This window comes from Panthera uncia, chromosome A2 (genome assembly GCF_023721935.1).
Source record: "Panthera uncia isolate 11264 chromosome A2, Puncia_PCG_1.0, whole genome shotgun sequence".
In the NCBI taxonomy this organism is placed as follows: Eukaryota; Metazoa; Chordata; class Mammalia; order Carnivora; family Felidae; genus Panthera; species Panthera uncia.
This window is the reverse complement of record NC_064816.1, coordinates 82696858-82714263: the sequence shown is the minus strand read 5'-3', so window position 1 is coordinate 82714263 and position 17406 is coordinate 82696858. Positions and strand designations below refer to the sequence as shown.

Below are 17406 nucleotides of genomic sequence, written 5' to 3'. Positions count from 1 at the left end.
TTTTTTTCCAGAAAAAGTCATAAGCCCTCCTATGTTGACTGAGACATTTTTTCAATAGCCAAGATATAGAAACAACCTAAGTGTCCGTCAACAGATGAATGGATATAGAAGTGTTATATAGATAGATATATAGGACAGCCAGCCACTTGTGACAACATGGTTGGACCTTGAGGGCATTATGCTACATGAAACAAGCTAGATAAAGACAAATATTGCATGACATTACTTATATATGGATTCTATTTTTAAAAAATCAAATCATAGGGGCACCTGGGTGGCTCAGTCAGTTGAGCGTCTTGACTTCGGCTCAGGTCATGATCGCATGGTTTATGAGTTCGAACCCCGTGTCGGGCTCGGGGCTGACAGCTTGGAGCCTGGAGCCTGCTTCGGATTCTGTGTGTCTCTCTCTCTGCCCCTCCCGTGCTCATGCTCTCTCTTGCTCTCTCTCTCTCTCTCAACAATAAATAAATGTTAAAAAATTTTTTTAATCAAATTCATAGAAACAAAGAGTAGAAAAGTAATTGCCAGTACCTAAGGGGAGATAGGGAGAGTTTGGTAAAAGGGTACAAACTTTCAGCTATACTATGAATACACTCTGAAGATCTAATAAAATGTGATGACTTACAGTTGATAACGCCGTGAAATTAAATATTGTCACCAAAGGGGGAAAATGATAAATATGTGGATAATGGAAATGTTATTTAATGGGGGAAGGGGTTATCTTTTCACAATGTCTAGGTATATCAGATCACCTAAATGTACACTTAAAATATCTTACAATTTTATTTGTCCATTTAAACTGAAACTCACACTTTAAAGAAAAAAATGAAAACACAAAAAAGCAAAAATCATTTCCTATTAAAAAGGATAAAAGTAGAAGTTATTAACAGATGTGTGGAATTTAAAGCTATAGGACCAGATTACATTACCTAGGAAGAAAGTGTAAATAAAAAGAACCCCTGGAAAAGTCTGTCACGTAGAGAGCATGAAGAGAGGCATGTTGAGCCAAAGAGAGCAAGATGAACCCCCAACAAGTTTGGGAGAAACCAAAAGCGTTAGGGAAATATACATGAGAAAATACTGCAAGGGGAGAATATTCTACATTGCCAAATGCTCCTGACAAGTCAAGTACAATGAGGGCCAAGAATTGATCATTATTTTATGTTTTGCCTTATATTTAGTTGATTATGAAAAATAAATTTTTCGTAATGGATTTTGTTTCTTTTAGACATCTCTTTAACAAACAGAAAAAGCATTCTGCCTGAAAATGCAACTCAAAGAAATTTTATTTATTGGGTGGCAAGTACTGTATTAAACCTTAGTGAGGAAAACAAGCCAAACCAGCTCAGAGTCTCTGTGAAATTATTCTGAACATTTTACTCAGTTCTTTACTCACGTAGCCTATTCTTTTGATTATTGGAAGATGCACCTTGGCATAGTGAAGGCTGTAAGAAAAAAATCATATCTAATTACTTTCCTAAACATCTTTTTTTTTTAATTTATTTATTTTGAGAGGAGAAAGAATGCAGGCATGCGGGGGATGGCAGAAAGAATGGGACAAAGAGAATCCCAAGCAAGCTCCATGCTGTGGAGGTGGGTCTCGATCCCACCAACCATGAGATCATGACCTGAGTTGAAATCAAGAGTCAGATGCTTAACTGACTGAACCATCCAGGCACCCCTCTCCTAATCATCTTTTATGAAATTCAATAATTAAAGGGAATTAAGGATGTAGAAAAAGTTACAGAATACAGAACCTAGGAATAAAAAATAAAGGATAATTTTTCCAATAGTAGGGAACTTAATGACTTCATGAGCCATCACTAGACCATGGGGCATGCAAATGTCAATTGCTGGTATTTCATGGTTCTGGAAACTAGACAAGCATCTCTTGCTAGCTTAGCTCTTTATTTTGAATATGTTCTTAGAGTGTCCTTTCAGGTGTGGTTCAAATACATTATTATTTTTAATTTTGGTGAAGGTCCCGATGCTACATGTGCAGTATGGTATGTTCACCTTTGAAATTGGATATAAGGGATATGGAAAATAGAGAAGTGTGTTTCTTAAATTGATTTTACCTGTCCCAAACTTTGCCTTATTGAGCCTCATTGCTAAAATCATAATTCTTGGGAATTATAAAATCTGCTAGTAAATTTTATTTTTACTTATGTTCATGAATATATAAGAAGAATATCTGGTACTATGGAAGTTTTTGTTTTGTTTTTTGTCCTTTTTTTTGCAACTAGTTTATTACTCTAAACAGCGTTTTTTGTTAATGTGTTTTCTTTCTTAATCATCAGAATCTGCAACTCAAAATGTAAGGCATTCTTGAAACAGTACTAGAGAAATTGCTTTGTTCAGAACGTTGAACTATAAACTTTAGGGTAATGTAATTTATTTGGATTCAAACTAAAGCACTTTTGTAAGGTGAGTTCAGAAGTGGACTATACGTGGGTGCTCCAAAAGATTCATACTGAGTATTTCCTCAGGATTTTTCTTTTTCCTTTTCTTTCCAACAGGAGGATTATACTGACTGTGGTGGTGTTTCTGGATTGAATCCCTCCCTGTGGTCCATCATTGGCGTCCAGTTTGTACTACTTTGGCTTTTATCTGGCAGCAGACACTGCCAGTTGTGACCTTCTAAAACTAAATCTGCATAATTAAACTCCAGACCCTGCCAAAACATGAGCCCTTGGTCGCATTAAAATAGGGTCAACTGTGGAATCAGCAGAACACTAGCTGGGCCCATACCATGGCATAAATGTAAGGCGCAGACTCATATGACACCCACTGGCTGCATGTCAGGGTATCAGATCCTTGAACTTGTGTGAATGCTGCATCATCTATGTATAACATCAAAGCAAAATTCTATACATGCTCTATTGGAAGATTTGAGAGTTTGTCGTTGCATTGTTGGTGATTACATGTAAAAGGGCTCCCCATACTGTTTATGAATCATACAAATTGTCTTGACCTTGACATGGAATTTTGACCTGCTGCAATTCTCGTTCTTTTACCAAGAAAATCTGTAGAGGAAAAAATGGAGTTATTTTTGCCTTCACGTATTCTTCTGTTAAAAATTATTTCCTGCTTTGAGTAATGGTTATTGAAAAAAACAAAACAAAACAGAGATTGGTGTAATCTGTTGAAATAGAAATAATGGCTAATTTTCTACAAAAAAAAAATTTGCCATAAATAAAATGCCTTATGAAGAATGGCTTCTCTGCCAAAAATGTAACACAAATGATGACCAATTAAGTTTAGCTGAGAGAATGAATTGGTGTTTGAAAACAATAACTAAGAAACTATTAAACTAAAGGTGCTTGAAGGTGCAATTTGAATATGTTACCTATCTCCTCATAAATGTAAGCCCTTAATAAATGCTTCGATGTAATGTTTCTTTTGTTCACAGTAAAGTTATGTAGTGCTAGCCAGATATTTCAAAAAGCTCTAAGAGAAACTTGTTGGGGGGAGGGGAAAACGTTTTTTTCTCGTGATAAATGAACTTTGGTTATCAAGGGTATTTTGCATGATGCTGCTGCTATTTTAACTTTCGGTTTTTGTTTTTCTCTTACTGTAGAGTATAGTCCTTTGAAAAGTTAACTGAGTGACATTATTGTTATGTAAGACTCTGAACCTTGCAGTGGAATGCACTTAAGTCATCTTTACAAATGTCGTTCAATTACTCTGAATATACTGTGCAATGTCAATGCCGAATGATTGGGTTAGGGAAATGGTGAAATGGGAATTAATGGATTTTATACAGACTCGTGCTTTTGCCTGAAAACCTATGTACAGATATTTTAAGTACATAAATCAGATTTGACACATTTATTTTTTGAAGAGTACATATATGTTCTCAATGAAGATTCATACTAGGTTTCCTCTTTGTTCGTTTGAATAGTAGCGCATAAAATCCAAACATTTCTGCTGCTGCTGCTTTTGTCCCTCCATTTTAAGCGGTATGATCACTTGACCAAAATTTCCATGCAGTTTGCTGAGGGTTTTATAACAATCTGAACAAATAGGAAACCTTGAATCTGTATACACATGAATACTTGATTGTGAATAATCAAAATTGTTTTTATACAGCCTCATTGGTGAAAATGATTAGTATAGTAAATCAAATATTTCATTATAGAGTAATATGGTAGATTATTATTTATGCTTTTCAAAATAATTTTCAAGAGTCAACAGTGTTTGAAGAAAGGGTAAAACCAATGAATGTGTAATTCTAGTTAAAGTGAGCAATTCTGCCGAAGGCTAGAAGTGTGCAGATATTTTTTATGGCAAAATGCATTTGTTCTTATTTTGAACATGCCAAATTCTGGTGTGTGTATATGCTGGAAATTTTCTTATACGTCATTTTTAAGTCAAAATCTTATTAACATTATCCAGCATGCTTTAATATGCTCTGCATATCAAAGACATAACCACGTCTTTAGCATAGCTTAAAAGACATTTGTTTTGTTTTTAGCTCTGCATACATTTGTCATTCCCTCTCACCACCAGTATACCCTAGGTACCATTTGTGTATATTTCCTTATTTAAACTATTTTTTATTTATAAATGGGGGGGGACGGGAATGGAATCACTTTGCCAGCTATTGTTCTAGGAGTTGACATCAGTTACCATTTCTATCTCGTTGTGATTTTGTAGTCTCATTTGTAACTGGTATTGACATTTTAGAAAACACCAAAGTGATTTAAAAAAATACGGAACTTCTCACTCTAGTAACACTATGTTTAAATCATGTTGTTTGTTAATTAAATATTTAAAACTTCTTGTTAACTTTTGCTAGACTATTTTAGGTCATGAAAGTGTTGGGAAGGGGATATCAAAATATCAAATTATGTTAGTTCGTGTGTATATATGATGCACATTAAAACAACTGAATTGCTTCCAGCATACAACAAACTACCTTAAAATTATCCTTCAAATCTATTAAATATGTTTTCATGGCTAATGTCACTGAAATAGTATGTTTTCATCAACTGCATTATTGTTGCCTCCATCACAGTTAACCTTGGCATCTCTTGGCAGGGTCCTATTGATTCCATTTGCCATCAAAATATATTTACGTGCACGAGTCTTGCTATGATCCTTTTTTTTTTCTGTTATAAAACAAACCTATATTATGAGACCCACATACATGGTGATAAATTGGGTAAGAACGTGCTTTCTGACTAAAAATTGTTCTCATGCCTAATACTGGCCTTCATACGTTTAGCATTTTTTCAAAGACAGTAACACTCATTCCATCACACTGTTATATTTAATTTAGGATTTTTCTGTGAGTTCTAATTGTCATCCAGAACTTAAATAGCCTGTTATAAATACTGGTTTTCAAAGACTAACCAATATAAGAGATCAAGAAAAAAAGCTTTTAGACTCTTAGGTTTATTTAATTTTGGCTCTACTCATCCAGTTTCATGTAGTTTGCCATTAAAACAAAATCAAAGTAAGTCTTACGTTGGTGTTGAGTAACAGGAATGATTTTTGCATTAATGGTTTCTTTATATTTTCTTCATTTGAACAACCAGCATTACTGCCAAACACCAATCGTGGTCCATATTTGTAACAGGTTTTTAACATGACATAGTTAGCAAGTTTGATTGAAGAGATTTTTAGGTCCTGGGCCTATAAGATTTTAGTATGATCTTTTTTCATGTTTCTAATGCTTGAGGCGTTACTGCTTAACTTGGAAAAAAAACAAAACAGTGTTGCTGCCATTTGTAAGTTTTCCTATAATATTCCTTTTATTAACTTTAAAACTGGCCTTACTGGGTTCAAATAGGCAGTATCCCTTTTAAGTGACCTTTGCAACCCAAGTGTTACTTGCTTATTTGATGCTCTCTTCTATTTTACATCTCATTTTAACCTTTCTCTCCACCAAAGCTTAAATTCTATGTCTTAATTTAAAACTCTAAACTATTCCATTGATCGTTAGCTGACACTAAGAAATCTAGAGGTAGACAGCTTGACCTTGTGAAACAAAACGGACATTGTGACTTTTTTAAGTGTAGAATAGAATGAGTTCACGTGCCCGCAGCTGAAAATATCTCATCGTTATCTAGAACTTGGTTGTTTTCCCATTAGCCGAATGTTAATATTGCTAATATTCCGTGTACCTTTCTGTAAACAGCAAATCAATACAACATAAGTATCTAGTGTTGAATAAATTCCAGAATTTCAAAGACTCAGATAACGCTTACCAATAGTTTCATCTACCTTACTTCTAGTTCACATAGTTAACTCAAAGAAATTCCACGGAGACTAATGGGATACTGTCTTGTATAGATGCCGGTTGAGTTTACCGCGTGGCCTGACAAAGCTGTCTTTTTTGTTGTGCTGTATGATTGTTGGATCGTGCGTTTAGGATACTTTTATTGAAATGCTCAGTGTGCATCCATGCGAAAGGCCAATTGGCTCTGTGAACAAAAGATCTTTTCTCCCCTTTATTATGTTCTCTTGACACTTTTGTGGAAATTAACTAGCCTGATAAAACACATTTTGTAAAAATTTGTATAATACTGTTATAAAAATATTTATAATCCCAGAAAATGTTGTGTTAAATCTTGTGCAAAAACAGTATATTCAGAATAAAAGTTTATCATTTAAAGTCACCACAGTTTGGATTAATTATATAACATCCAGCTGAAAGAGACACAAGTCTTTGTCCTAAATGTATTTTCATCAAGCCTTCCTGTGGGGAGCATGCAAGATAATGAAAATAAAACTTGGATCAGCAACGTGCTTTTCCTATTACAAACCTCAACTCACAAACAAATGTGCTTGCAAGTCCTTTACCTAGCCGTGACCCTTTTCCTATCGCTTTTGCCATCATCAAGGCCTGTGGGAAGGTAATAGTTCAGACTTTGGGCTTCAATTGTTAAAAAAAAAAAAAAAAGTTTCCTTGGGGGGGGAAACCATTTGAAAGAAACAAAGTTAGAATATCTGAGATGTGCCTATGTTTTATGCATATGACTTTTAAATATTTCTCCTAGCAAACAGCAGCTGAAATAGTGAAGGCTAGTGTAAAGAATTGAAAAGAACAAACATACCCGTACACTTCTTTCACATTTATACCAGTTTACCACGTCCCCTCATATGCTCACCTCATAAATTAATGAGCCCAACACTGTGTGGAATCTAGTGTAAACTAAGCCTGCTTTTCTTTCTGGGGACTCTCTTAAGAGAGAAAACTTAGTATGCATGGGAGGAATGCCGTATGTTGAGCACCAACGATGGTCATTACTGGAAAACCTGACCTCTAGTTTCTGATCAAGGCATTTTAACAGGAAAAAGCCTACATGAAAGTGTAAGGTGGATAACATTTGTTTTTTGAACATCTGGCTTTATTTTGTACCAATTTATCTCCTCAATCAATCCTCTTACTCCCCAGAGACACCCTCATTTCCTCTATCAATCATCTCGAACCCCTCTCCACCTCTTCTCTTGGGACCTTGCTTCATCAATCCTCCTTTCTCTAGCATATTCAGTCTCCCCTTTCTGCAGGCTTCCTTCTTTCTGCTGGCAAACACATTCAGAACGCCTCTATTTAAAACAGACACAAAAATTAAACATCCACTATTATCCCTTACCCCCGATTACTTTCCAGAGTTGTAAACCTAGGATTAAAATATCCCTTTGCACATCCACAGACACATACTGACAGTCTCTTCTGGAAGGTAACTCAACTGACCCTCAGTCGTCAACCTGGCCTCAGAATTTTAGATCTGAAAGGCTCATCTCTGACCTTTAGTTTGGGGCTACCACTGGAAAAATTTAGGTACCAGTACGAGGTCCCAACAAATTCAAGGTATTGGGTATTTCTTAATGCTGAAAGTGTTTATATCTTAAAGTACAGTTATTCATGGAGCATGTATGTCATTTTCTATAAACTAGAATAAATCAACAGTGCTGTCTCTTTAATGTATTTTTTAAATGGACTGTACTTTTTCAGATAAATATATTCAAGAAGGAAATTTATTATTACTGCCATAACTGGAAAACTACTATAATTTGCCAAAATTAGTAGTTAAGGCCACAAGTTCATATCTATTATAATGAAAAGAAATCCATAAAATCACTCAGCACATACCACTGTCAAATGTGCTAGATTTAACATAGAACTTCTTCCACACATTTATTATAGTGATAGACTAGGCAGTTTTTGAATTTCTGCCACTAAGGTTTTAAAGTGTAAACCTAGACTCAAACAGCAGATTATAAATTATACTTAATACATTAAAAAACATTTTTACAAAAAGCATGCTCTTAAAATTTCTAAGTTTGAGATTTTTTTAGGTTCATAGATTTTTTTCAAAATGCTTTACCATAATTATCATAGATTTTGAGTATCTCAGGATCCTAATATATCTTTAAATGTTTATCTAACATTTTCAGTGATATAAGAACAATGTATGTACCTAGAACTGAGTAAGATTGCCAATTTCTTATACCGGGAAGGATTGCCTTTTTCCAGGTAGTCTCTCTAATTGCTTAGTTTAAGAAAAAAGGAACTTGTATGAAATTATGAATAGTTGATGATAACTATTGTAAAAAGCAAAATGGTTAACCAACTAATAATCACTTGTCATTTCTTGTGCTCCGTTCCCTTTATTATTATTTTTTTTAATTTTTTTAAGTTTATTTATTTTGGGAGATAGTGTGCATACGCACATGCATAGAGGAGGCAGGAGGGGAAGAGAGAGAGTGAGAGAAAATCCCAAGGACATGGCATTATCAGTGCAGAGCCCGTCCCAGCTTTCAAACTCACAAACTGTGAGACCATAACCGGAGCTGAAATCACGAGTTGGTTAATCCATCAGTTGCTAAACAAACTTAGCCACCGAGGTGGCCCCCCAATCCCTTTTTAAATTTCAAAATTATACTGATCTGGGCACCTGGGTGGCCCAATTAAGTGTCTGACTTTGGCTCAGGTCATGATCTCATGGTTTGTGGATTCGAGCCCCACATCAGGCTCTGTGCTGACAGCTCAGAGCCTGGAGCCTGCTTCAGGTTTTGTCTCTCCCGCTGTCTCTGCCCACCCCCTGCTCATGCTCTGTCTCTTTCTCTCAAAAAAAAAAAAAATAAATAAAAATTAAAAACACACAAAATTATACTGATCTGTAAAATTCCTATTTCTGGTAACTACTGCCCTAGTCCTTATCTTGAAGGCAGTAGAGACAACTACTGACTGCAATCTGTTGCTTCAATTTGGATTCTGACTTTACCACTTACTAGCTTTGGAACCATGCAGGAATTACATACTGTTTCCAAGCCTCAGTTTCCTCATCTATAAACTGGAATAACAGTAACTACATTTTAGGGTTGCCATGATAACTATCATGATATAATATGATATAATGATACAATAATTACCATAAAGCACTTAGTGTAAGGGCCACCATTGAGTGAGCACTCAACAATGCTATCCATTAGTATTATGAATTGTTACCACCATCATCTTCCTGATTTCCATAGTCATCATTCGGTGCTGGAGCTTTTGAGACCCTAATTATCTTTATGATTTGCCATTTAAAACATTACTTGGTTTTTATTCACTGAAGTGTGAGAAATAGAACCATATGCAGATGAAAAAAAACTAAAGAAAAACAGACCCTTCTCTTGAACTACTGGCTGGGAATATTGAAACCTTAGTAAGCATTTACAATAGCACGAGGTAAGTGCCATGATATAAGAAATACGTGGTACTATGGGAACTGACAGTACGATAACCCGGCGAGAATGAGCTGGCCAGAGAAGCCTACAATGATTTTGAGCTGAGGCAAAGGCAGCTCATCCACAGAGCAAAGTGTGTGAATGCTGACAGGTGCACTCAAGGAACTGGACCCAGCTGAATATGCGATCAGGATGGCTTAAGGGGTGGGCGATGAGTAACCAGAGATGAAGTGGAAGATGAGGCTGTGGAGATAAAGGGCCAGAGATCAGAATCTTCCCTAGATCATATGCTGGGGGGTGGGATTAGAAAACTGGAAGCTGCTGGCAACTTTTAAGCAGAGAACAGTATGATCAGATTTGCATTTCAGAAAAACCACTCTGGATGAAATGTGGTTTCTTAGAAGAACATCTATCAAAGGAGACAGATCGAGACTATTTTCAAGATGAGAAATTTGTTGATTAGCATGGGAAGCTCAAGTAGACGGAATTTAGAAACATTTAGAAGGAAATAAAAGAGAGAAGGAAGCGAACCATAAGATAGTCTTAACAATAGAGACCAATATGAAGATTGATGGAGGGACGTGGGTGGGGAATGAATGATGGGTGTTCAGGAAGGCACTTGTTATGATGAGCACTGGGTGTTGGATATAAGTGATGAATCACTAAATTCTACTCCTGAAACCAGTATTACACTATATGTTAACTAACTAGAATTTAAATTAAAAAAATGGAGGGGAAAAAAAAAAAGAAATATTTAGAAGGGAAAAAGGAAAGAACTTAATGATTCATGTGTTGTTTTACTGAAATAAAGGAGAAAATTTAGAATTTTGTTTCTGAAGTTTAATTGTGGGAAGTTACACAATCCCCCAAGTTTGGGGAACATTGGAGGGGTACTAGGGGCAGGTTTGAGATAGACAGGGCAAGTCCAGAGGAAAAATGAGAGACTTTACTTAAGAATCAAGTTAATATTGTAAGAAATATTGTAAAGGAGCATCTGTACATGCTGACAATGCAAAGAGAATATAGCATCTCTGCCACCCAACAATATACACACCAAGATATTGATTCTCACCCCTGAATCACTTAAAAACTCTTATTGATGGTTTTCTTGACCTGTTTTGATTGGGTTTAAACACTTTGATAACCCAGAAATGACGCTAGTTCAGAATTTTAGGTGTTTTCATTGTGCAGCCAGAATTACATAACTGGGGGCATGTTAGACTACAGGTGTGACAATTCTGATGTAGGTAATTTCTGAATTATACTTTATGAAACCCTATTTAGATGCAAGTCATTCATTCCAATTAAAAAAAAAAACACCTCCTTTTTGAACATGCATTTGAAGCACACCCTACTATCTTAGCTCAATTGCAATCTTTGGAAGCTTTACTTTTTAGTGTTTGATTTTTCTCTTTGGATCCAGATTATATAGCTGCACATAGCTGACAATCAAGGAAGTTCTCATTGACTCTGATTGATAATCAGGACCCACTAATAACAATTCCTACTATAGGAGATTCTGTTCCTTTTAAGTCATATTAATGATATCAAATGTCTCATAGAGTTGAACCACAGATTTTCTATAAATAGTATTAGAGAACTTTGCCAATCAGGTTCATTCTTTTGGCAAATAATACTGCAAGTTAGAAAACAGAAAAGGAAATTACACTACTTGAAAATCTGGTTTCTGTACATAATGGCTGTTCCTTACTAAAAAGCTAATAAAACCTTTAAAAAAAACTCTAATGATGAGGATTTCTGTTTGATTTCAGACTGCCTATCCATCTTCATCCACAGAATCTCAAAAAAAAAAAAAAACAACAAAAACAAAAACAAAAACAAAATCTGACAAGGGTGCCTGGGTGGCTCAGTCAGTTAAGCGTCTGACTCTTGATCCTGTCTCAGGTCATCATGTCACGGTTTGTGAGTTCAAGCTGCGCATCAAGCTCTGTACTAATGGCATGGAGACTGCTTGGGATTCTGTTTCTCCTTCTCCCTGACCCTCCCCTGCTTGTCCATGCATGCTCTCTCTCTGTTTCTCAAAATAAATAAATAAACTTAAAAAAAAAATTCTGACTGAGGCAAGACACCATGAGATACATTGTAGAGATTCCAGGCTGTAGTCAGACTGCCTGGGTCCACATCCTAGCTCCCCAGTTAGAGCATGTAATATCCTATCTCTTTCTCTTCCTTGTCAGTCCAATTTAAACTACCGATTCCTCAAATATTTGTATATAAACACAATGCTAACAGTTACTATGTTACTATCTAATAGTTGATCATGCCTCTATATCTTACCTGAGAAACTCAGTAATTCTGATGCCGATGATTTCAGGTTTACAAAAACTTGGCATCAATGAAGGGTTGCTGGAGGGAAGGGCTAAATGGATGATGGGTATTTAGGAGGGCACCTGTAATGAGCACTGGGTGCTTTGTAAGTGATGAGTCACTAAATTCTAATCCAGAAACTAACATTACATTACATGTTAACTAACTAGAATTTAAATAAAACGTGAAACATTAATAAAAAAAAAGGAGAAAGTAAAATAAAAAGAAAAAAATTAGCATGAAGAAGATTCCTAAGGTGTGAGGAATATTGCCAGAACTTCAAATTAGTTATTGTGCTGGGTACTACGAATACAGTGAGGACAATGATGTGAAATACAAACACAACACAAACTGTAGGAGAGCACGAGAGAATTCATTTTAAAAAAATCATGTAAATAAACATATTACTAACCCTAAAAAACACTTCACAGTCCAAGACCTTGGTAATACAGAAGCCATGGCAAAGGGGAGAGCAGAGCCTAATGGAAACTGCACTGGGTTTAAACAGAAGATCCAAATGGTCTTCAGTGTCTTCATCCAAATCTCAGAAACAATTAGACAAACTAATATCCCTGATAAATATAGATGCAAAAGCTCCTAAAGTATTAGCAAACTGAACTTAAGATATTAAAAGGAGTATACACGGGGTGTACCTGGTGCTCAGTCAGATAAGCATCTGACTCTTGATCTCAGCTCAGGTCATGATCTCATGGTTTGTGAGATCAAGCCCTGCCTGGTGTTCTGCACTGACAGCCCGGAGCCCACTTGGGATCCACTCTCTCCACCCCTCACCCACTTGTATGCTCTCTATCAAAATAAATAAAAAGAAATAACAAGAAAAAAGAAAAAAAATAAAATGATTATACACCACAACTGAGTGGGATTTATCCCTGAGATGCAAGAATGCTTCAACATACCAAGTCAATGAAGATAATACATCACGTTAATAAAATGAAAGATAAAGCTCATATAATCATCTCAATAGATGCAGAAAAGGCAATGGACAAAATGCAACATATTCCATGATAAAAACCTTGAAGTAATGGGTATAGAAGGAACAACCTCAACATTATACAAGCCATAAATTACAAACCCACAGCTAATATTATACTCAATGCAGAAAAATGGAAAGGTTTTACTCCTAAGATGAGTAACAGGACAGGATGTCCCCTCTCAGTATAGAACTAGAAATTCTAGCCAGAGCAATTAAGCAAGATAAAGAAAAAAATGCTATCAGAATTGGAAGAGGTAAAAATATCTCTATTTTCAGATGATATGAATTTGTACACAGAAAATCCCAGCGACTCCACAAAAACTGTTGCAATAATCCATGATTTTGGTAAAGTTGCAGGATATAAAATTAACATATAGAATTCATTGCATCTCTATACACTAATAGTGAGACATCTAAAAGTGAAATTAAGTAAACTATTCCATTCATAATAGCATCAAAACCAATAAAATACCCAGTAAAAACTTTCACCAAGGAAGTGAAATATCTGCACAACAAAAACTACCAGACTTTGCTTAAAGAAATTAAAGACACACCAAAAATGGAAAGACATACTGTGTTCAAGGATCAAAAGAATGCCGTTAAAATGTTCACAGTACCCAAAGCCTTCTATAGATTCAATACAATCCCCATCAAAATAACAATAGCATCCTTCACATAAATAGAAATGATAAACAATGCTAAATTTTGTATGAAACCACCAAAGATCTCACATTGCTAAAACAATCCTGAGGAAAAGAATAGGGTAGGATGTATCACACTTCCTAATTTTAGACTCAATTACAAAAACAGTATGGTACTGGTGCAAAAACAGACACATAGACCAATAGAACAACATAGAGAAACTGGAATTAAGTCCGCACATGTATAGTCAACTAATATTCAACAAGGGAGCCAAGAACACCTAATAGGGTAAAGATCTTCTTCTCAAAGAATGATATTGGGAAAACTGGACAAATACTAGCAGAATAATGAAATTAGACACCTATCTTACACTACCCACAGAAATTAACTTGAAGCCAATCAAAGAGTTAAACATATCACCTGGTACCAAAAATTTATTGAATAAAATTTAGGAAGAACGATCCTCACTATTGGTATCAACAATGATTTGTTAGATATAACAATAAAAGCACAAACAAAAGCAGAGATGAACAAATGAAACCCTATCAAACTTAAAACCCTTTGTATGGCAAGGGAGTAATAAAATGAAATCAACCTACTGAATGGGAGAAAATTTTTGCAAATTATATATCAGATAAGAGGTTAATATTCAAAATATATAAAGAACTCATACAACTCAATAGCAATCAATCAGTGCAATTTTTAAATCTGATTTTAAAATGGGCAGAGAAGCTAAATAGACACTTTTCCAAAGACAACATCCAAATGGCCAACAGGTACATGAAAACATGCTTGGCATCACTTATTATTAGGGAAATGCAGATCAAAATCACAGTGAGATACCTTACACCTTTTAGAATGGCTATTATCAAAAAGCAGTAGGTAAGTGTTGGCAAGGAAATGGAGAAAAGGGAACCCTTGTGCACTGTTAGTGGAATGTAAATTGGTGCAGCCACTCTGAAAAATATGGAGGTTCCTCAAAATATTAAAAACATCTTCCGTATGATCTAGCAGTTCCATTTCTGGGTAGATACCCAAAAGAAATAAAGACAGGACATTTAAGAGGTATATGCACTCCCATATTTCCCATAGTATTATTCATAATAACCAAGATATGGGAAAAAAAACCTGTTTCCATCAATGGATGAGTCAAGAAGTATTATATACAGTTGACCCTTAAATAACATCGGTTGGAACTACACAGGTCCACTTTAAAGCAATTTTTTAAAAAAATATCAATACAGAATAGTACTATACATGTCTTTTCTCTTCCTTAATTATCTTAATAATTTTAAAAATTTACTTTAAGAATACAGAATGTAATATATATAACTTACAACTTATGTGTTAATCTACTGTGTTATTGGTAAGGCTTTGGGTCAATAGGCTACTCTGGGTAGTCAAAAGTTATACACAGATTTTCAACTGTTTGAGAGCTTAGTAGCCCCCGCCCCCCCCACCATGTTATGTTAGGGTCAAATGTATATATAATGAAATATTATTCTGTGAGAAAAAAGGACATCCTGCCATTTATGACAACATAGATGACCTTGAGTATATTATTCTAAGTGAGGTAAGTCAGAGAGAGAAGTAGGATATTACTTATATTTGGAATCTAAAAATGTCAAATTCATAAAAAAAAAAAAACAGAATAAAATGGTGATTACAAGAGATGAGGGCAGGGAGATAAGGCAGATGTTTTTTAAGAGTACGAACCTACAATGACTACTAAGTAACTCATAAAGATTGATGTACAACTTAGTGAAAATAGACAATATGTTATTATAATCCTGAAACTTCCTAAGAGACTAGAACTTCATTCCAACCACTAAAAAGATAATTATGTCATGTGATAGAGGTGCTAATTACTGCTATAGGGTCAATCATATTACAACATATAAATGTGTCCAATTCACTTAAATTTAAATTAACCTTAAATTTACACAATGTTATATGTGAAATGTGTTTCAAATTAAAAAAAAATGATTAGACATCTGGAGCACAGTAGACATAGATGTAATGGTGAAGCAGATGGTGATACTGTGTAGAATCATTGAGTCAATTATCTACACCTGAAACTAATACAATACCATATGTCAACTGCCCTTCAATAATAATAATAATATATTATTATTATTATTATTATTATTATTATAAGAAGAAGAAGTAGAAGAAGGAGAAGAAGAAGAATTAGTTTGACCAACACAGGCAAGGGGAGGAAATCTCAAATCCTATGGTTATTTCACTTGTCTCTAAATCAGTATAGTCTGTAATCTGAAGAAATTGTAATGGGAAATATTTCTTCAAAAAAAAAATCAATTCTTTACTGTCTTGATATTTCAATCTCTTTGTGATGAAATGCTATTACATTCAAATGCCATAAAATTTAAGGAAACAGCAAAATTGCAAAATAATCAGCAAATTTACATTATTGGTTAAAGGTAAGTACACATTAGATGCCATATGTGTGTATATATGTACATATATGTAAAGCAAGCGATAGAAAGAATAGCTTAACTACAGTTCTAACAGTGACTATTAATATATCATGCCGCACATGGGGTCTGCATATATTGTTTTACTGCATTCTTTGTCAATTAACAATAATTACAAATGCTGTGAAACAAAAATTGAAAATGAGGGGAATTATCAATAAAAACCCAGGAGAATGATTAAGCTAAACCTGCAAGTCTGTTTTTTCAAGCTGATCTAAAAAAATTTAAATTGTGTTATCAAAACTACAGTGGGTGTTTCTCAACACCTAGTGCATGTCTTAATAATCTCTCACAATGATGTCTCAGGGCCACTCCACTGTAAGGTATGCCATTAGGGTGGTAAGTGATACTAAATTATTAAATTAGAGCATGGCCCCATCGGCTAGTTTGCTGCTGATTTGAGCATGTGTGGGTCACTCCCTCTAATCTAGAAGGAGTGTAGACCTAAGTTGCGCCCAACCTTGCTGTACTTGTTTCATGGGATATTGAGAACTTGAGTTTGTACTTTCATTCACTCTATGACATTCACAATCATTCACTCTATGAATCTGGAGCCCTTCAAACACAAACGCTGCCCTGCTGGTACTAAGATCAGAGAAGTCACAGTTCAGTAACTTTGGGGTATTTAAAGCACTGCCTCTATTCAGGTGAGTATTCAGAACAACTCTTAATCTCTTCTTACATCGCCATTGATTGCAGTAAGGGACTGTGGTCTTCACTGGAGAAATTCCATCAACTCTCTGCAGCCTGTTCTATTTCTCCTAGCCTACCAAAAATTAGTATCACTGCTTCAAAAGCAGAGTCCAGTTCTCATTTATTTTGTGTGTTTCTCTTCCAGGTTATTCTTAAATATGCATTATGAAGATTTATTAGTGTATCTTTCATGTGCTATATAAAAATAACGTATTGAAAAATATTCACTAATGCTCTGGCTTTCATATGTTTAATTAGAGAAAAATATGTAATATTACTGAACTTAATCTAAGGAACTCACAAATAACCACAGAATGTCTTACTGTGCTTTCCTTACGCAGTGTCTAAATCTTTGTTACTGTTCTCTCAGGATATCCGTTTCTTATTTCCTCTCTTAGGCATAGAGAGCTGATTACATATCATATTCGTTGCTCAGGTCTTGAAAATTACAACATATGTTTATTCTCTCAGTTTTAGAAGTCAGAAGTCTGCAATCAGTGCCAGCACCGCACCCCCTCCAAAGGCTCTGAGGGAAATCCTTCCTTGCCTCATCCAGCTTCTGGTGGT

At 35.1% G+C, this 17406-nt stretch overlaps 1 protein-coding gene across 5 annotated transcripts in view; it reads left to right on the top strand.

Moving 5' to 3' along the window:
- The window catches only part of CACNA2D1 (calcium voltage-gated channel auxiliary subunit alpha2delta 1), a 499724-nt gene extending 493098 nt beyond the window's left edge, over window positions 1–6626 (top strand). For all 5 annotated transcript variants that reach the window (XM_049641359.1, XM_049641358.1, XM_049641361.1 and 2 more), the window contains one exon: window positions 2520–6626. In XM_049641359.1, coding sequence (XP_049497316.1) covers window positions 2520–2636 — 117 coding nt within the window. In that variant the 3' untranslated portion in view covers window positions 2637–6626. The remainder of the gene's footprint in view (window positions 1–2519) is intronic.
- The last annotated feature ends 10780 nt before the right edge of the window (window positions 6627–17406 follow it).